Source organism: Perna viridis, chromosome 5, assembly GCF_037379345.1.
Source record: "Perna viridis isolate PV_CMFRI_1.1 ecotype Kerala chromosome 5, ASM3737934v1, whole genome shotgun sequence".
NCBI lineage: Eukaryota > Metazoa > Mollusca > Bivalvia > Mytilida > Mytilidae > Perna > Perna viridis.
Genome location: NC_142449.1, coordinates 25,812,484 through 25,835,056, shown reverse-complemented (window position 1 = coordinate 25,835,056; position 22,573 = coordinate 25,812,484). Strand labels below are relative to the sequence as shown.

The 22,573-nt window shown below is 32.0% G+C and overlaps 1 protein-coding gene across 3 annotated transcripts in view; it reads left to right on the top strand.

Moving 5' to 3' along the window:
• The window catches only part of LOC148616838 (uncharacterized), a 55,432-nt gene that overhangs the window by 523 nt on the left and 32,336 nt on the right, over window positions 1–22,573 (top strand). The window contains exons 2-4 of one of the 3 annotated variants that reach the window (XM_088583952.1): window positions 5,483–5,532; window positions 6,178–6,264; window positions 18,256–19,583. In XM_088583952.1, the coding sequence (XP_088440078.1) occupies window positions 18,457–19,583 (1,127 nt within the window). In that variant the 5' untranslated portion in view covers window positions 5,483–5,532; window positions 6,178–6,264; window positions 18,256–18,456. Of the gene's footprint in view, window positions 1–5,482; window positions 5,533–5,553; window positions 6,265–18,255; window positions 19,584–22,573 lie in introns of those variants that run through there. The other 2 variants (XM_088583951.1, XM_088583953.1) reach the window with 2 other exon arrangements.

The following is a 22,573-nucleotide window of genomic DNA, read 5'->3' as shown; positions in this document are numbered from 1 at the left end:
AATGTATGGAGATTCGTCATTAACATAGCATTGAGTTCAATATTAAAAGTGAAGTATCATTTTTGGGTAAAAATACTGATTGAAAATGACAATTATCAAGTTCTAAGAGATAAAAATATTAAGAATAGCATAAAATAGAAGATTTTGCATTGTGAAGCAGCGTTTGAATTTCCTGGAAGTACACACTAAAATGCATATTGGTCTTCGGATTTCAATACGTTCTACACCAGAAATTCTGGAAGGGAAACTGAAACTAGAACGAGACTTACAAACCCTATTTATGTGGAATCTTCCTGATAACAGCAAATAGTGTTTGTCCATTTTGACTTTTTCTCTCTTATATTTTGGGCACTAACTGATGAAGGTTAAACCCAAAAGAAATCTCATTCTAACAAATTCAGTATTTTATTTTATTATCCTATAATTTTTTTCTCAAAGATCGAACCACTTTAAGTCCAGTTTCTGTTTATTAGGCATAAAAATTTTCAAAGAAATAGTTTCATTTTTTAATGATTCATTCTGTTCTTCTTTGTGGTGAAAAAAATTCCTGCTTACACTTTGTAACGGTAAATCTGTGAATCCACAATATGAATTATACAGTGCGAACAACTAAAAAAAAATTGTTACGTACAAACAAAATGGAAGAAATGAATGAAAAAAAAATAAAGTCATGTTAGAAGTATGTATTCATGACTTTATTTATGCCATAGACCTGTAATTAAATCTTATTACAGGTCTTTGTTAATGCCAAATAGGAAATTTTAATTTTTAAAAATCAGTTATTGTTTGTTTGTTGGGTTTAACGTCCGAGCAGCAATAAACCCCAACAAACAAACAATAACTGATTTTTAAAAATGAAAATTTCCTATTTGGCATTACCAGTTAAGGAGGTAGACCTAGGGTAAGGGACACAACTCTTACAAATCATTGGAACGTTTGTATTTACCATTTAACATCAATCTAATGTAAGCATCAAAGTAACTTGGACTGATTTAATTCTGTTTGAAGGAAAGCTGAAAGGCTTTGGTGAAATTGAATATGATACAAACATATCACTGATTTAAAGAGTTATGTTCCTTACCCTATCTATTCTCCCTAAGGTTGAAATATTTTGTTTACTATTTGTCAACATTCTAAGACCAATATAAATTTTCACTGAAGATGCTTTCCAACAGATGATAAATTATCTAGACTTTTAGAAAAAGTTTTGGAAAAAAATGATTCTTGGAGGAAAATAAGACAGGTGGAGGATAATTTTGCTGACTTGTTACGTTGTGGCTAATACATGTACTTGAAAAGGACCAGAGTACTAATAAAAATCCTAAATTGATTTTGTAAATCCAAATATGTAATATGCATTAAAAGTATATGTATGATAGATGTTATCAGCCTACAAACATCTCTTTGTATATATTAGAATTCAGCTCAAAGGAAAACTTATACATTTTAAAATGACTTACTGGTTTTTACTGGTGAATCATAGCTTTCTTAGTTCTTAAAGTTATGTGCATATGGAAAAGAAAAGCAATGGTTATATTTGTACTGTAATGTGTCATAATAAAGGAAGTATGTATTTGCGTCTCGACTTTTTACCTGTATCACAGACAGTAAAAGCAAGTCTAGTTGCCGCTCAAATTCATCTGTCTGTCCAAGTGGGGGTACCTGTTTTGTGTAATAAGTAACTAAAAAAATTTACCATTATCATTCTAACTTTGCACTGCATTTATATTTAAACATGCATAGAGTAGATGTGCATCTCCTATAATGGAGAAATGCCTACATTTTCAGCATGTTGAACTAACGTACTTTAAAGTGTGTTAAATCTGTAACTCAAAAAGTTAATAACAGCCTTTTAAGAGCTTCCTTATCAATTCCAATGCAACTTGTTTACTTCAAACATATGGTAAAACTTAATAAATACTGCAGTCCCACTAGGGCACATTTCTTATCTTTAAAACAAATTTTGTATATGTAATATTCAACATGGCAGCCATATTATACCACCCTCAATGAATGGATGGTACCAGTATGTTAGAATATTCTTGTCTGTCTGTCCCTCTGTGTGAGTCTCTCAATGGATGGATTGATTTCAAATTTGATGTGTATCTTTATAAAGATAGTGCGTACAGTTTTGTTTTTTTCGTTGGACTTAGCTATTTTTTGCTACATGAAATGATAGAGAGGAGTATTGTTTATGGAAAACTGTAATTTTACCATGGATTTGATCAGGGAGTATTATTTATGGAAAACTGTAATTTTACCATGGATTTGATTAGGGAGTATTGTTTATGGAAAACTGTTATTTTACCATGGATTTGATCAGGGAGTATTGTTTATGGAAAATTGTAATTTTACCATGGATTTGATCAGGGAGTAATGTTTATGGAAAACTGTAATTTTACCATGGATTTGATTAGAGAGTATTTTTACAATTACAGTTTCCTGTGAAGTGAGTTGTTGTATGGTCTTAGTAAAATATTTGGTTTAAGTAATACTGATTTTTGCAGCTTTGGATCTACTTAGTTAATCTAAATTGACAGTTCTGATGGATTTTAAAGAAAGATTTAAGTGTAAAGTTGATTTTAAGGAATGATGTCACAATGCAACTTTTCATGATTATGATATAACTGACAACAAACATATTGTACACTGATGACTTTTTGTGAAATCTACCACAGGCTGTCTGTGTCAAGAGAAAAATAGAGCAAATTACGAATCATGGTAGAAATCCATGAAAAATATTGGTTGGTTCAAATCTTTGGCAGCTCTCCATTTCCCATGCAGTACATGTGACTCCAGTCTGACATTTTCAAAGTATAGTTTCGATTTTGTTGATGTATTAATCAGTGTCTGAAGCTTCGACAGAGCTCGAATCATCCTTAAATATAGGCCTGTAGTTTTGGGAAAAACATAAATTGTTTGACGTGTTTCCAATAATAGCCTCTATTAGGAAGTAATAAGACGTAAATATGTATCAGTTGTGATCTGTTTGTCCCTGGGAATATATTGTGGCGTTTGTGTCTTGTTATAATCAGCGGTAATTTGGTATCTTTGACCATTACAATGTCTGAGGTAAAACTGAAACACCAGAATCTCTGTTGTAGAGTGATGTCAAAGAAATAGTATACAGCAGTAATAGCACCATTGGGGATACAAAATGCATTAAGAGATCTCCATGTGTCAGAGTACTGGTGTATAATCAATTTAATCATGGAATATAGGACATTTTATTTAGAAATAAAGGTCAAAAGGTTGAGGTACACTAACTGGCTAGAAAGGTCCCTTTTTAGCTCACCTTGCCAAAGGGCATGTGTGCTACTGCCATCACTTGGCATCTGTCTTCATCTTGGTCTTCCTTCCTTAAAAATTCTTCTCCTCTGACACTATTTGACCAACTTGAACCAAACTTCGTTTGAATGTTCCTTGGGGTATCCTGCATAGAATTGGTGTGGGGATTTTTGATTCATTGAAAAACATGGCCACCATTACTAAAGATAGAACATGGGGTCAGACAGTAGTTTTTCACATAATCTTCAAAACCATTACGTTTAGCTAAATTCTGACATGGGTGTAAGTGTTCCGCATGATAAGATCTATCTTTGGTCAAATTTTTGTGTCAATCAATGATCATCAATTAGCCATGTTGGAGTTTTTAGCAGTTTTAAGCCAATATCTTGAAAACTATGATAGATAGAATGAAACTTTCAATTGATGAAATGATCCTTATGATTAGTCCTACTGAACATTTCATTGGCGCAAAACTGTTGGACAACTCCTCGTTTAATTTATTGCCCTTGAAAGGCAAAATTTATTCAGGTGAGTGATTCAGGCTCCTCATAGCCTCTTGTTTTTGGATAGAAAAAAAATGTTTCACTCCAAGCAGTTTTCAACATGTTAGAGATTTTTGTTTTTGACTTTTTAGCTCACCTGGCCAATGGCCGTGTAAGCTATTGCCATCACTTGGCGTCCGTCGTCGTCAATAACAATTATACAAAAATCTTCTCCTCTGACACTACTTGACCAATTGAAACCAAACTTGCTATGAATGTTCCTTGGGGTATCCTGCATAGAACTGTTGTGGGGATTTTTGATTCGTTGAAAAACATGGCCACTGTTACTAAAAATAGAACATAGGGGTCAGACAGTAGTTTTTCACATATATCTCCAAAACCGTTTATCCAAATTCTTTCATTAGCTGAAATGATGTATATTATTAGGACTACAAAAGTCTCCAGACTCCTTGTAAGAGTTATTGCCCTTGAAAGGGGAAAAATTACTTTTTGTTTAATAGTTTTCAGTCAATATCTTGAAAACTATGATAGATTAAAAGAAACTTTCAATTGTTGAAAAGATCTTGTGATAAGTCCTACCAAAGACTTCTTGAGTCAAAATTGTTGGACAACTTGTTGTTTAATTTATTGCCTTTGAAAGGCAAAATTCAACAAGGTGAGCGATTCAGGCTCCTGGGAGCCTCTTGTTTTTGTATTTTTTTATAAGAAAGATTATGTTCTTTTGTTGTGTTTATGAATTATGAATTTTACTTTTGACATATAGAGGGCCCATTTCATCTGAGTGTCTACCTTCTCTTATAGTAAGACCATTTATTTACTGGACCAATGCTCTATTTAAGAAACTTTTCCTTAGAATTTAATTTTCATGATGAAATTATGAAAGAGAAAGTTCTTAGAGAGCCTACTAATACTTTCATAGTTATGTTTATGCAACTTGCTAATTAGTTTGCTTTTAAATTGATTTTTTTTTAAATTCATTACAAACCTGCAGAGGAGTATCTATAAATCAGCTTTTACCAATGAGGAAGAGCTACGAGTCAGATAGTAATTTCTGAAACAAAAATTTCTTCTGATATTGAATTTCTTCCAAGTAGACTGAGCTTAGATTTTGTCAAGCGATAAAGTTTCACACTTCACTGCTCCATTCTATAATGATAGAATTGGGTTTTCAATTATCCGCAGGCTTCACCAAGTACCAGGAGTATACTTGTACAAATAGAATATCAAATTTGATACAAAGATATTACTTATTGATTTGGATGATGTTTATTTGTATAAATAGTACATAAAATAATGTTGATCATTAACCATTATTCATATTGGTGTAGATTATTTGGCATTTTCTGATGGTAAATAGTGAAGGATTGGTAATCTAAATATTGCCCCCTACACAGAGTATGTTTTTTACCCATTATTTTTGTCTTTTTTTAATTGCTTTGGTAATTTTTAGTTTCTAAAATGTTTGTATGTGGTACTTTTTTGGTATGTTCAAATTCAAATGGCCAAGACTCTTCAAGACTAAAAATAATTTTTGCTGAACCTTAGTTCTTTTTTTGTAATTTTGTGATTACATACATTACACTTTTGTGTATTCATGTATTTTTTTCTATCGTTGTTCTTTTATATATGTAACTCTCGACATTTTACATGTCAGTCTCCGTTGATTTTGTTTATGCTTTGTTTTATTTTAGACCATGAATATGAAAATCTGAAAATCGTTGCTTAAATGCTGTAGAATATAGTAAGTTGGCAAGTTATATCACATTCATTCACAGTTCACAACATGACTGATAATACTGTTGTTAATATCAAGGTGATTTGACTATTCATAATAGTATCAAAAATATAGTTTTTGACTTCCATTGGTTGAATATATAAAGATATCACTGGCTTTGAGTATATTTAGATTGCTTTTTAAATGAATTTATTTTTTTTTTTTAAATACAAGTACCGTTATTTGTTTGTCAAGCTGTATTTCAAAAACAATATTTACTTTAACCATTTAACATGAGATAGCCCCTAGTCAAATTGTAATTTAGCATCATTGTATTAAAATTGAATGAAACAAGGTGTTAATGACATGCTATCTATCTCTCCATAGTGCTAATCAGGATTATCTGAAATTAGACAAATGTCCTGGGGTTGTTTTGAAACCTAATACACTTTGAAAAATCAGCTGATTTACAGCTTTTATTGAAAATCTACGGTTGGCTGGTTGTAATGTTATAGTCAATGGCCTTGAGTAATTTTGTTTACATAGCAAGATGCAAAGTAAAGCTATTTTTAATTTTATATTGATTTTTTATTTTTTTCCCATTTGTCAACCTATGTAGGCTAAACAGGTGTTTTTTCTACTGTATATGAATATTGAAACTTTATTTTACAGGCTAGCCTTGACCTTGACATAGTTGACTGTAAGATAAGACTTTAGGAGACAATGCACATATACTTAACCAGAAACTAATAGACACAGGTAAGACTGAAATTTGATATGTCACCGGGGTAAAAAATGTGTACAGTGAAACTTGTCTAAACCAAACCACTTTTGGCATTACAGATTACAATAGGTTTGATTTAGACAGGTTTTCATTTACCAAGGTTCAAAATGCATGTAAATTGATATACAGGGCTGTACAAACTGTCTGGAGACAGGTCTTTGGATTATTCATAGTTTGGTTCAGAGATGTTTTTAGATTATTCAGGGTTCAGTTTAGACAGGTTTTCAGATTATTCAGGGTCCAGTTTAGACAGGTTTTCAGATTATTCAGGGTTCAGTCTAGACAGGTTTCACTCTATATGAAAATAGATATCGTTTTTTTCTAAACATGTAATACAGAATGTCTTATGGATAAACTAGTCAGTCTGGGACTTGTAGAATCTTTTAGAGTGTGTAACTCGTATTTTGATGGAGATATAAAATTGATCTTTCCTGGTAATTTCTGTTATGACAGACATTTACTTTATCTGAAAGCTCTTGTAAAAGTGATAATTGCTTTGTATCTGCCTGATAATTAGATTGAGTAATAAATAAAGTGGATATGGAAGTGGTTGCATATCAGAAAAGGAAAACAATGCAGATGCTAATTTTCTATTGAATAAAAATGGTCTGTATTAAAAATATTGAATTATTCTGTTTTAGTAGAATTTGCAACTTCCAGCTGTTTGTATCATTGCTGGATAAGACTGAGGTTATTGCTTCTTTTTTGCCAAAATTATTTGGAAAAAAAATAGAATTGGGTCTCAAATCCTCTTGAAAATGAACCCCTGCTTTTAATAAATTAAAACACTGGACTCAGGTTTATATAAATCACTTTGATGTTCCTAATCCCTTATATGATTCTTTAAACAAATAAAATAGTTTATGATTTTGTTACCTGTGTGGGTCAATTATGAGGTAAGAATAAGATTAATGTTTATTTATACATGTACATGTAATGATTCAAATGTTACTTAAAGTTGACACGTTAGCATACATGTAAATATTTTGTAGTGTTTTTATTTTTTGAATGATTTGACAATAATACATTTGTATTATGTAGTATTTTTTATTGAAATATTTCATTGTTTATTCAATAATTTGATATGCAAATACACACAGTTATGTAACTATGTTTAAAGAGCTATTGCATTTTTGTAATGCTGGGATTTGCAGGTATGTAAAAGTTCAAATAAATACATGTGTGTATGAGGTCTAAGTCCTACAATTTTATTTTGCCTAGAACCTTTGAAACTTCATTTGGTCTGTACCTTCAACCCTTTCAATGACACTTAATTGAGGATTTTTGGTTTTCCTCAAGTGGACCATTGATTTCAAACTTGGGAAAATCCAGGACCTTAATGCTTGAAAGTAAATTTGAACTCACGATCTTATGAGATAATGTTTGGTAAGCTGTAGAGTAGTCAAAATTCACTTAAACCTGTTAACAGAAAATTGATCATATGTAGTTTTTACTACACACACCCATATATGAAATTCATATGGAAGAATTATGAATTTCAATACCACTTTTGTTGAATATGAAAACAGAACCTTGAAATCATGCACTAGGCCTACCTCTGGTAAGTGCATCTTTTTTTCACTCCATAGTTACAGTCTTCAAAATACTCTCCCTTTTCTAGATCACATTGACCAAAGGTCCAAGTGAACTTATTCCATCACTTTGTATTTGTCATACATCAATGTTCAATTCCTCTGATTCTACAAATGTTTTTAACTTGGCTTGATTGTTGTGAGTTATGACATCTATTACATTCCTTTGCAATGTGCTGCTGGTGGAGCAGGACATGTTTACCCTTCTAGAGCACCTAATGTCATTCCCATGTTTTGTGGGGGTTCTTATTGCTAGTGCTTTGGGTTTTTTTTTTGCGTTTCATCTTGTTTTCCTTATCTTCAGTTTAAATCTTTTATCTATTTCATTATGTTTGCTATATTATGTATGAAGATTGTCTTTTTTTTCATGTTTTCAGGTTCTGGCCATGTATTGGATTTTGCCGTATTCGAATTGCTCCTTTATTTGTGCTTCAAGATTTTTTTTGCTGATATCTATTAATAATCTTCTTTCAGTACTTGCTCAAATGGGTGCTTCAGAAGATATGGGCACTCAATTTCACTATAGAAATTTTATGTGAGAATTTATCTTGTCTGGATACACTTCTCCAAACGTTCACGTTTCCCATTTTAGTGTTTGTGCGCCATTTATTGTGTGTTGGCACATCATTTTGCATTTGTTTAAACACATGCTAGGAGCGTTTGTTTAAATGCACGATGGGAGCGTTCGTTTAAACACACGATAGAAACGTTTGTTTATTTTTCTACTTTGATTATTTCCTTGATTCAACTGTTATTAAACTTAACTTAAATTATCCTCACCGAAATTTTCGCCACATTTCAGAAATCGTAAAAAATAAAAGCTCACCAAATAAGATATTTTACATATGATTTTCATTCTTTTAAAACTGAAGATGCGAAAAATAAAGGTATCGTTAAAGTCAATACCCCTATTCACAAAGCAAATTATGAAATTTAGCATCTGCAAAATTTTGCACCTCTACGGTATTAGCTTCTGTTTGCCAACTTTTAAAGTTCAACACTTCTTAAACTGAAGTCACTAGAATGTTGAAATATTGCAGCTATGATTCTGTGTTGTTGAGATGCTGCAAATCATGCAGGTTACATTTGGGTGAGAAATCCAAGGTCCTGGGAGCCTCTAGTTATACTTTGTAATTACAGTATATTGAAAGTTGCAAAACATTACAGTTTCTTACAATTACAAATTAACAGCACTATGTGCCTTCCATATTATGCTACTTTTTACATCTAAAGTTAGCCCTCTATGTTTGTGATATAAATTAAATTTAAGATTTGTGTCTGAAGCTATAATAAATTTGATTTCCCAAGTTGAAGAAAATTTGATTTACAAATAATTTTGAATTTAACGAGTATTCATTCACATTTATCATGACAAGTCTCTTTGCTTCCTCTTCTGTTATGAATTTGTTTCGATTGACATTCACCTTTATCTAATTTTTGTAGAATTAGACTATTGTGTCAATTCCGGAAACTTATACAAATGCTTTAACGGGAAATTGATGTTCCAAAGTAAAATTCTATTGATTACACATGATGAAGATCAGTCGGCATTAAAGCTTACCCCAACACTGATATGAAGATCTTAGGTTGTTATTGATTTGGGATGGCTATATCACTTTTTATTATTGCTCTGCAGATACTTTAAGTTGCTTTATCAATTTTTATCGTAGCTCTGAAGTTACTTTTAGCATTCCTTTGGAACACTTCCTCAGTTTTCCTAGCTTTTCATCTTGTAGTCAGGATTAATTAATTGGATGTAAACTTGTTCTGGGATGTGGTATGGTTATTGTCTAGGTTTTATTTTTAGCCATTTTCTACCAAGTATTGACTGTTTTGTCAAGCTATTAATTGTCATGTGGATATCAAAACTGCATGACAAGAATTTAATTACTTCAACTGAAGATGTTCTACAAAAAATATGCCATTGTCAGGAGTGTGGTTTTCAGATTATACAAAATAGCCAATAATCTGTTTTTGTGTGTGTTCCTTGCTATTTTCAACAAAAGGTGGGGGAGAATGGTAATTAAGTAGCACTCCAGCTAAGAATCAAGCAAAATGTGATACATGGTTGGAAAGCCTACATATTTTTATTTTTGATATTTTGTTTTAAATGCTTCAGTAAACAGAAATTAACATTTGGTTTTTCGTATAACCGGTGCTCATTGGAGATAAAAATTTTATAGAATGCACTGTAGAATTCAAAATTAAGGGAGATAACTCTGTAAATGCCATTCAAATACAATAGAATCTATTGGATTTTTGATGTTGATTATCTCTGAAGAGCAGGTAGATTTGAATGAATAATTGCACATTTCATAATATAGACCCATAAAACAACTTAATTACAAAAATAAAAATATGTAGCCTTTTTTGGGGTGTATCACATTTTTCAGATTTTGCATGATTCTTACAAAGACAACTACTTAATATCTAAATTAAATCTTATTTAATTGCAATGTATGGTTTTACATCCTGTTTCTTGAAGTGGACATATGATTTATTAATCAGACCCTGCTCTTTACTAGTCCAACATGCTGAATCAGATTTTTACTCAGAAGTCATGTGACTTCTGAGTAATTGAATTTATGCACAAAATTTTTTTTTACAGAAAACTTTTGTCAGGTTGTCCAGTGGTAGTATGCTTTGACAGCAACAAGCTCCACAAATATTTAGGTGTATATATATTTATATATATGTAACGTTTATTCATCACCTGCCTGGTTCTCATATTGACCAATTCTTAAGATGAATTCATAAGTACACCTCTGCACCCACCTGATTTTCCAAGACCCGCATTTTTTCCTCTCTTTAGATCTTTCTAAATTAGAACCAAGCAATGAATAGCAGTTTAATAGATAATACTTTGTCAAATCATTCACTATTTCTTAGATGGTAAAGTTCTAGATCTGTCACTCAGTCTGCAGCATCTAGAGTGAGGTACAACTTTGCATTGTTTTGATCTTTTCCATGTTCCACCTTTGTCTGGAGTGGTACAGACATCTTGGCCCTCAGACTTCTGGGCCCATGACCACTTGGCCCATATATTGTTTATTAAATACTAATTTCATAATAGCAATTACATCAATTCTAATTACTTTAATTATTCAGGAGGATAAAAAAGGTATTATAGTGACTGTTTTGTGCTTGTTGATATTCAGTGCTTTGTTCTTACAGATAGTCTGTAATATTATCAGCTTTGATATTTCATCATGTAAACCGTAACTTGAGCGTATATTTACAAAAGTACTGTTACAATGTTTGAGATATATGTCTGTGATATAAAGATATACAAAGAATGTTGTTCTTTCATTTCATATTTCATTGAACTGTATAGTCTCATAACAAAAACTGCAAGCAAATCTGCTATGGGAGATGTCAAGAAAGGAAAAAATGATAAAATAAAACGAAATAAACGAATTTATTGATATTAACACTTTCAAATTGGTCTCTGATCAGAACAAAAATGCTCAAATAATCCCCCAAAATGTTCCATAGGATATCAATCTACCATTATATATGTCTGTTGTAAAATATATGTGCCAAGATTGTAAAAGAAATACTACTAAGAACATATTATTCGAGTGGTCCGTACATATAGGCCAACTAGTCCACCATATGGGCCAAGTGGTCTATTGTAATTTACATAATGCTTTTAATACTGCAGATTACGATGACCACAGATAAATTACTACTGATTGAAATGACCAGTAAAAAATCTTATGTTTATTATAAATGTTGTAATATTAAATGCCAAAAAAAAAATTGTCAAAATGTGCATAGAAAATGCAAGAGAAACATGTAATTTATGGGTCGAATGGTCTGCCATATGGGTTGAGTGGTCATGGTCTGAGAAGTTTACAGGTTGACATGTTTGGTGTTCTGTCTGGATACCATATATTAAATCCCACAGGCTTCGTTTGCTTACCAATCCAACAGTTTAAAAAATACTCTCATCATAGGCAATGTGAAGATCATTGATTGGATGATTCTTCACGTAATTTTTAGTAATAGTATTGATAATTTCCAAGAATTGTATTAAATTCTCATCTTGCGTCTCTTGCAGCTTCAATTGAGATATATCCAGTGATTTTATGCATTTAAAATCAATTGACATTTTTCTACTGGTAGATATACAATTACTGTCAGGGCAAATGTCTTGAATCAGGTATAAATTACCCAACCGAACCTGGCGTTTTGATCTGTAATAGACTATATGACATTATGAAGAATTTTTAGGATTGTCACTGGTAAGGGATTGACCTGTTTTGGCTTCAATCAAAGTGGCTTAAAGGGGCTGATGGTGTTTGAGAGACTATGCATTAACTTTATTAAGTGTCAGTCTCTGTAAGAATCAGGCAGTGGATGAAACATGGTATGAAAAAAACCCACCACTTTGAAAGTTGCACCATTTGAATCAAGAGATAAGTAGATTTTCAATATCATTCTGGTATGTTGAGTTATAATTTCATTGAAATGCACTGAAATAAACATTTCAAAGGCAGATAACTCTGTCAAAAACCTCATTTTTCTAACCATCTATTGGAAGATTTCTGAAAAAAATCCAGTGATGTAGTGACCAAATTATTGTCTTTTTAAATGGAGGAATCATCCTTGAGTGAAATTAAATTGTAAGGTTGGTGGGTTTTTGACATGCATGTTTCAGATTTTTCCCATTTTGCCTGATTCTTACAAAAACTTACACTTAAAACTGAATTGTCAGTTTCATCTTTGTTTTATCTTGTCAATTTATAGAAAAGGTCCTGTTAGGGGTCAGCATGATTAATTTCAGATACTTCAAGCATGAAGTTTCATGAGGTGCAAAGATGTGTGAAAAAATTCGAGCTCACACAATTTTCATACAACACTTCAATTTATTTAACTCTGGCCTCCTTCGTGGTCTTGTGGAAGCATGCTCACTTTTAACGCTGAAGGTTGTGGGTTAAATCACTGACTATACCACACCAAAGACATAAGAATTGGCTGTCACTGCTTTTTTAGCTAAGTATGCCTAAGATTCAAGATATTGTGAAGAAGTGGGGTGACATGCCTACTTGCAGTCTGTTGCCTCTGTGAACTAGTACATTGACAATCTGACTCATCATAAACGTAACAGGTTCTGTATTTATTAATGAACAAATTCTCATGCACAAAATATCTGCCTTAGTTTATAAAAAGAACTACAGTTACTCAGTTAATCAATAATATCTCTGACATTCCATTTTACACACTCTTTGAAATTGATAGCCGTAATTTCAGAAAGATCATGAAATACAGTACCTAAAAGAATAACAGAAACTGCTTTGATGGTCTTAGGGTAGCATGCTTGTCCAGAGGGTGGGAGGTCATGGGTTTGATGTCCAGCCAAGTCACACCATAGACTTTTAAATTAGTAGTCAAGCCCTAGCATGTGGTATTTAAGGGGATAGAGTGACAACAAGTTGGCTTGGAGTCAGAATAATGTGTTGATGTGGGTTGGCATAGCTACCTGGGTCTTTTGCTTCCATGGGCTAGCTTAAAAAAAATCCAGTTCATTTCGGACTAGTGCAAAGCTGGGTCTGTTCTATTGGTCAACCGTTCTTGTCCTGATATTATGAAATGTCTGTCAAATTGATCAATCAGTAATAAAATACCGACTTTATATAGAACATTTTCATGACTGAAGAATAATGTACAACTTGTGACAAGAGTAATCAAGGGAACCAAGGTTATAGCGGTAATCAAAGAGTAATCAAGGGAACCAAGGTTATAATGGTAATCAAAGAGTAATCAAGGGAATCAAGGTTATAGCGGTAATCAAAGAGTTATCAAGGGAACCAAGGTTATAGCGGTAATCAAAGAGTAATCAAGGGAACCAAGGTTATAGCGGTAATCAAAGAGTAATCAAGGGAACCAAGGTTATAGCATGATCAAAGAGTAATCAAGGGAACCAAGGTTATAGCAGTAATCAAAGAGTAATCAAAGGAACCAAGGTTATAGCGTAATTAAAGAGTAATCAAGGGAACCAAGGTTATAGCAGTAATCAAAAGAATGTAATCAAGGGACAAAGACCAGACAAGTAATGTTTTATTTATTCACTAAAAAGTTTATTTGTCTGTCCTACAAGTCTTGACATGTTTCTGAAAAAATCGCTATAGAAACAAGCAACACAGAACAAACAGAAAAGTCTAGCTTGACATGTTCCTGAAAAAATCGCTATAGAAACAAGCAACACAGAACAAACAGAAAAGTCTAGCTTGACATGTTCCTGAAAAAATCGCTATAGAAACAAGCAACACAGAACAAACAGAAAAGTCTTTGAGCTAGAGCAGGTGTGCCCATTTTGAGATTATATGATAATTAATGCCTTTTGTTTCCTATTGACTCATATTATCAAACTTTGCGTGAACCATTAGATGGTAATTTGCATAATGATATTTTGTTATTAAGGAAGTTCTAATGCAATTAGGGTAATTTTCCATGGAAAAAAATAGTAACATGTAATGTTTTTCTGAACCAAGGTTATCATTTAGTTTTGCCTGATGGACTATAAAAGTAATAGTTATCAATATATTTTGATGTAATGAGGCTTATATATTTTTTATCTTTGCATCTGTGTTAGAGAGTGTCTGTCAGTCTGTCCATCAAATCTTGTGTTTTGGTTGCAATGAGTTTTTTTATAATGATTGGTCTTCCATCCCTAAAATCTTGGATCATGAATCCAATTATCTTATTGAAAAGTTTTTGTATTTGATATCTTTATCTGAACAGTACCAACAGCAAAACTTAAAATATCAAATTTCTGGTGAGAAATTTTATATCGTTGCTTTTGACAGTGTAGAAAAATAATAAATAATACTCAAAGTGATAGATTCATCTAACATCAAATATTTCATTTTGCATTTGTGATTCCTATTTTCAGTAAGGATTTTTTTTTTATGTTTATACCTTTTTCTGTTAAAGTAGTACTCCAGCTAAGAATCATGCAAAAGGTGAAAAGCCTACATATTTTTATTTTTGATATTTTGTTTGAATTGCCATAGTAAACAGAAATTAACATTTGGTTTTTCATATAACCCTTGTTCTTAGGAGATAAAAATTATATAGAATGCACTGTAGATTTCAAATTAATGGAGATAACTCTGTAAATGACACTCAAATACAATAGGGTCTATTAGATTATTAATATTGATTATCTCCTAAGAGCAGGTAGATTTGAATGAATTATTACACATTTCATAATATAGACCCATAAAGCAATTTAATAACAGAAATAAAAATATGTAACCTTTTTTATAGGTTTATCACATTTTACTGAATTTGCATGATTCTTACAAGGAATACTACAAATGTAGTTAATTCTTTATTCAGTGGGTAGACAAAATAGAAAGCATTGAAATTATCCAAAAATACCTTGGTTCTTTAGATTTAAGCAGGTTTAGCATGTTTAACTATTTGGTATTATTTTGAATTGTTCCACAAATATGCACAGTTGTACTACCCTGTCGACTAATTTGGCCAATCCTGTCTTATATCCATTTCATGTGTTCTATCAGGCAGTTTTGATTAAATGTGAATAATGCATGAAGTGTCCTTGCATTGATTTGAAATTTTGTATGGATCTATATTTATTTGAGATTTCCTAAGGGAAAGTAAAATGATTGTAAATTCATATTTTTTTCTGTAAATGAATATATGAATTTCAGAATTACAGTCTTGTCACAGATGAGGTAGATACATCAAACTAAGGATGTAAGGCTTTGATGTATATACTCATATTCTTTTACATCATTTTGATAGATATAGACAGAGTCACTCTAAACTTTGGAACCTTGGGAAATTATTGTACCATTTTTTTTCTTGTTTTTTTTATTCAATCTATTTAAGCTCAATCTTTCAGCAAAATTTCAGCAGAATAGATCCTGAACCTTATTGTCCATGATAGCAGAACAGATCCTGAACCTTATTGTCCATGATAGCAAAATAGATCCTGAACCTTATTGTCCATGATAGCTGAATAGATCCTTAACCTTATTGTCTATGATAGCAGAATAGATTCTGAACCTTATTGTCTATGATAGCAGAATAGATTCTGAACCTTATTGTCCATGATAGCTGAATATCCTGATGTAAATTTTGTGAAATGATAATGTTAAAAAAAACTACATGAGAATTCTCCAAAAAAACTTCAGAATAAAACAGAGCAACTGAACTTACAACTACTCTGGTAGCCATCTTTCTTTAAATTTGAGATTGTTCATCAAATTGTATGAAGTTTTCTATGAAGAAAATATTTGCTGGCAGTGGCTTTATTTTTGAATATTTGTTTTACTGTAAAAATAGCAAAAATGTACTTCTTGATGTTTCTCAGGTTTTACTGTAAAAATAGCAAAAATTAAACTGCTACAAAAATATCCCCTTTTACAAAAATGTACTTCTTGATGTTTCTCATCAGTGAAACTACTTAAACTATATCAGGTGAAAATAGTTATTTACTGAGTGACAGGTGTAAATGGAGATGATTTTGTTAAACATCTAAGCATCAGTTATTTTTTATTTCTTCAGTTGAAAGTTTAGTCATGTACCAGGCAAGAAATTTTGTATGAATTGAATTGTTGAAACTACAGAAACACTATGATCAACTGCATCAAATGAACAACTCTGTTTCTTAAACTGTAAATGTTGGTAATTAACAATGACCTTGTTTTAAAGTTTGTACATCATGCATGATGTCAACTACTTTGTTCATGCTACCACACATTGTTTTGACAATTATCACAAGGAAATAAATTTTTGAGAACAAGATTTTAATGTCTTCTGATTATGTCCAGTCATATTTGGTATGTACTGCATAAGCATCATATTTCCTGGAGTTTTGTCACCATTTAAACCCATCTCAAGTCTATGCCAAATAAGATTATATGTTAGATCCAAGTTAATCTACACAGTCTTAGGTGTGTAATCCTTCAAGATTAGGAAACACTCTCTCAAATGAGATTTTTTTTTCTGACAACTCCCTTAATCCCATACAGACAAGTTATGTATGGTAAAGACAGGTTATGAGGTTCCCTGCCAAGATAGAATCATATGAAGCTACTAATGAACTACTACCAGAATCAATGACCATGTTATTATTAATTGTGAAATCTATATTCTAAATATTTGTCTTGCTATAGTTAGTGTGTTACATCATTGATTTTATATCCCATGTTGCCTCTTTAATTGGTATTAGTAAGTTTTATGTACTATCCTGCATAAGAATCAGGCACTGGATGTCAATGTGATGTCTACCTTTAGATACTTTTGCTTCATTGTTTGTCATTACATTATTTATAAGTTGCTCTCTGCCGGAGAGTCATGTAAAATTGGAATGGGGTGATTCTTTGTACAGATGTATATGTAAATTATGATAAGGCATTTTGTATATATGGAATGAACAACAGTTTTTCATACGAAGCCTTTCCGTAAAAGATTATTTTGTTAAATTTATATTGTGTAAGCCAAATATGAGTTGTCCCCTCTTAATAGGAAACTTCAATACAGTCCATTAAGTGAATTCCTGCTATTGAAAAAAAGAAAATGAGAAAACTCTAAAGTACTTTAAACAGCATGTCAAAAATTAAAAAAATGTAATCTTCCTACATGATTCTTGAGTAGACAACTACTTTATGCAATACATGTCAATAAATATCTCTTTACCATTAGATTTTTGTTTCATTAATACTCACTCTAAAAGACAATTTTTTTTGTTATATACCATGTGTTAAAAAAAAATTACTGTGGATTAAGAAAACACCTGATCGTATGTTTAAATTGTTCAATAAACCTTTTTGACATATAATTCAATAAAATAATTATATGAAAATAATTTTTGCAATGAGAGTGGGAACATCATCCATAGTTTTCATTTTGGTCAATAAAATCATATTCTTTCCTCCCCTTTTGTATTGATTTTTTTTATTGATTTTGCCTGATTCGTATGTTGAATAGTTTCCTTAAAACAGCATCAGTTCTCATGGTTAGTTATCCATGTTATGTTCAGTCTCTGTTCTGTTCTGTAAATATTGGTTTTTTCGGGGATGGTTATAAACTTTTGTCTACTGATATTTAGAGATGTAGTTTAGATAGCTGGCATTTCAGACCATGTTGATTTAACAGCAGATATACATCCTTTAATAGGTGTTTTAGGTATATTTGCAGATTATGACTACTAAATCAATGGGGGAAATTGAGACCTAAGTAGAAAACAAGAATTGCATGGTGGTAGTTTTTATTTTTGTCAATAGGTAGGCATTGGAGCATTTTCACAGTTTTACGTAAGAAATTTAATCATTGCTAACATGACAACTCTTCAGGTGATATAAACACATTGATTGCAAATGCTTTTCCTTTTTTTAGATTATGGATACTGACAAGTGGATGAGAAATAGTCATTGATGAAAACCAAGGTACTAAGTGTATAAAGACAGTGTATCTAAGGCCTTTCAAGAGCTAATAAACAGTTTGCCACAAACAGAAGTGAATGTTATAATTAGAAACAATAGTTATTGATGGACGGGATTATTAACTGACGACTGTTGGCTGTAGACAGAAATTAGGATGGATTTTATCAGAAGAAGGTTGTCACAGGGTGGGAGTGATGATGAAAATTCAAAATCACTCTCTTCCAGTTTTTCAGAGGGGACTAGCAGGTTTTTTACTTCTATGGCTGCTAAAAAGAATGGGCTAATCAATAATTTATCAAATAAACTTGAAACTGTAATGAAAACAAGTAGCAGTAGTGATAGCTTTAGTAGTGATGAGCCACTTCCGCAACCTACAAATAGATTTTCTAGTGCCGATGCTTATAACTATGGAACTAATGTTCTGTATGACTCTGAGCATGATAATGGAAGGCCAAGCTCACAACATAGTTCTGCTGGAAACTCTGATCATGGCAGTTTGCACCATTCTCCAGGAGATTTAGAACATGGAGACAATAAAGTAATTCCTTCTAAACCAGTTAATATGAGTTTTGAGGAACCTCTTTACTCCCCCTCCTTGAAAAATGAAGGATTCAAATTTGATAAAACTGTTGGCATAGTAAAAGCCCTTAATCACATGGTAAAAACTAATACCACAAATCATGAAATCAAAGCTGATGTGCATGTACCTAATTCTCCATGTATAGGTATTAAAAAGGTCAATAATGCTGATGTAGACCCAGCAAGGAAATGTAGTGTAGAGAATGGGCCACAGGAGACAGAGAAAGGTAATGACCAAAATGCTGTTAAAAAGCATCCAAAATTAAAACGCAGATCGAGCACTGTTGATGAAATGTTGTTTGACGATTATATTCCTCCACCCGAGGAAGAGCAGACGACAACAACTGATGAATCCAGAGACACAGTTGGAGAAAACTTGCCAAATACTCGCAAGACAATAGCGGTCATGGGTGATCTTATATCTTTTGATGATGAGCAAGATGAAAATGACAATGTTTCTTCAAAAAAGAGCTCAAGATATTCAAGTGTTAGTAGTGCTAATAGTTCAGATGTAAATTATTTCCCTGGTAGTGTAGAGTCCTCAGAAACAGAATATGGAGATTATCTCATGCAACGATCAGAGTCACTAGGGTCAGAGAATTCATGGACATCGTCATATAGTGTCGAGAGTCAGCCAGATGAAATTACCTTAGAATGTATGGAGTTCATGAAACATTTTGTTGATATGATCTTTGATGAAAGGTAAGGTAAAACTTGTTAATCATTTCAAATCACTTCAAGGACTTATCCCCCTTAAAAACATGAGAACATATCAGAAAATTTTGTTCAAACCTTTTATCAATTGTCTAGAAATGTTACTTTAAAATACTGATTAAGTTTTTATTTTATCACAGTCACTTTTTAGTTCTCCTATTATGATGTTTTAAACTTTTGCCATCCCCCCTTTTTATATTTTTGCTTTTTCTTGTATATATTGCCATAGAACATGTCAGGGTATCAGTTAATGTCTTATCAGATCTCCTGTTTATAAAAGAAACTTGTGGAATTCCTACAGACCAAATTTTCTTCTTCAAGTAATACATGTAGCACTATTATTGATGAATTCTGTCTTTTTTGAAGAAATAAAAAAAAAAGAATTGCATGGAGAAAAACATTTGCCATTTAAAATCATACATCATGATATTGGGTTTCTGCTTTGTTGGAAAATGATAGAAAATAATCATCAAAAAAGGACATAAATTTGCTTTTTCTACTCTTTTACTAAAAATGTATTTGTGTCACAGAGTCAATTGGCCCATTGTCTTTTGAAGCTATTAAAAAAAGTTATGAAAACAACAGCCAAGGCATATTGTTTTTTTTTTTAAAGCTGACATTGCTGATGTCAATAAAATGATTGATAGGTTTAGAGCACACAATGCTTTGTTGTACAGTGAAACTTGTCTAATCAAACCTTTTTAGACTGAAGATGTTTGCAACTGTTCAGTTTACAAAGGTTCAAAATGAAAGAAAAATTATATAGACTGATATATATCTGGTATAGAGTTTTCCAGTGAAGGAGGTAGACCTACGGTAAGGGACTTAAGTCTTGAAATCTGTGATATGTTTGCATCATATTCAATTTCACCATAGCCTATCAAGCTTTCATTTGAAATAGAATAAAATAAATCCAAGTTACTTTGATGCTTAGAAGAGATTGATATAAAATGCTTTACACAAATGTTCCAATGATTTGTAAGAGAGTAATCAAGGGAACCAAGGTTAAAGTGGTAATCAAAAGAATGTAATCCAGGGACAAAGACCAGACATGGAAAACAGACATATACAACAAAGAATATAAAGTAACTAAAATCATACATACAAAGTAACAAAAGCAAATGAGCAACTCCAACTCCACTAAAAACTGGGAGCATGGACCAGGTGCACTGGTAGGGTAAGCTACCATATTGGCACTGATATCCCAATTTAAGATTCTTTAAATACTGTAAAAGTGGTAAAATGTTTGTTACATTCATTGTCATGAAATGTGGGCTAAGAGTTATGTCTCTCACCCTAGGCCTACCTCCTTAAGTCGGTGTTTGGTTTCGATTGGTTTCACTCTAGCTACATCAACCATGGTGTTTTGAAAAAAAAATATTACTGTCCACAGAACAAAAGTCCTTAAACTGACAAATGTCCATAAACTAATGAATCTTTTCCTTTTGTATTGACAGAAAATGATTGATGAAAGCTGTATAAGGTTCATTCTCAGTATTTCTTTCTTTCTCTGGATTTTTTCAGTTGAAATCTGTCTATAGTTGTCTGGACATGAGACTTTTAAGTTTTATTGCTTTAATATATCTAGTTGAGTCTAGTGTAGTTTACTATCCAATCTAGTATTGTAGTAGGTTTCTAGATCAACCCTGAGCGATTCGACTTTTCTGGTTTCATAAAAAAAAAATTTCTTCACATCTTGCCTCAACTCAAAATTCAAGAAATCAAATTGCCTGAAAATGAAAATATGAGAATCTGAATGAAACTAGGCACTGATATCCCAATTTAAGATTCTTTAAATACTGTATAAGTGGTAAAATTTTGCATGGAGGTAAATTTTAGTTACATTCATTGCCAGGAAATGTGGGCTAATTAATCCTCGGTAAAAATTTTATTTGTTAAATTCTTTACGAGGTTCTGGCTTCTGATTGCGGAAATTGACACCTATGAATGCTGTGTTTGATCATGAAATAGGATCCTGCAAACATTTTACATTTTTCTGTTGAAGCCTAATTCTTTCTGCTTTGGGCAACCTTGTAAATGTTTTTTTCCCCCAATTTTCATACCTTTATATAAGGCATAGGATAAATGTATTAGAATTAAGATTTTAGCAGCCCTCTGATTAGACTTATGGACACTTTGGACAAACAGGAAGTCACTGTTCTTTACCCATGATTGATGAAGCTTGAATTATTTATGCTTAATTTGTCTGTCGTTTCACAATAGTGGCTTTTGAGTACTGTTTTCTCTTCTTAGATCACTAGTGATTGTCTGTCTAGAGACAGAGTAACAAAGTGAATTTGAATTGGTCATCTTGAATGTAGACAAATTGGATAAGTGTAAAAATAATTTTATTATACTGTAATGCAATTTATTTTGACTGATACTTATTTTCTTGATTCAGGATGTCAGTCTAATTTTTGGGGCTATTTAATAGTTTATCATACACTCTTCCAAACATGTATTATTTTGTAAAGAATCTTATTCATGGTAATTTATTATGCGGTTTTTACTTGCTTTAGAAAAAAGGTGAAATAAATTAATCACAAAATAAAAAAATTGATTTCTGCTTTCTATGTACTTTGGGTACATGTGCTTAGGCTCCAGTAGTTTACTTCATTGTTTATATGCCTGATATTGTTCCTATATATATACTGTGATATATTTTTTTTTTCTCCAATTACATTACCCTGTCATGTGGTAGTATGTTGATTTTCTAGCCGAGTTATATCAGACATGAAAATTGGTAATCATTGCTTCTCTAACAAACACACCTATTAGAGATATATAGTTATGACTGACTACCTCAAAATGGGAATAATATTTCCAAATTTTGGTTGTTGCTTCTTTGAGCATGTTAAATGTTTGGCTCAGCGTATCAGGACTAGGACAAAGCAGGGTCTGTTAAACTTGTCAAAATATTCTTGCCAAAAATGCACAAAATATCTGCCATAGTAAGTAAAATCATAGTCAGTCAATCA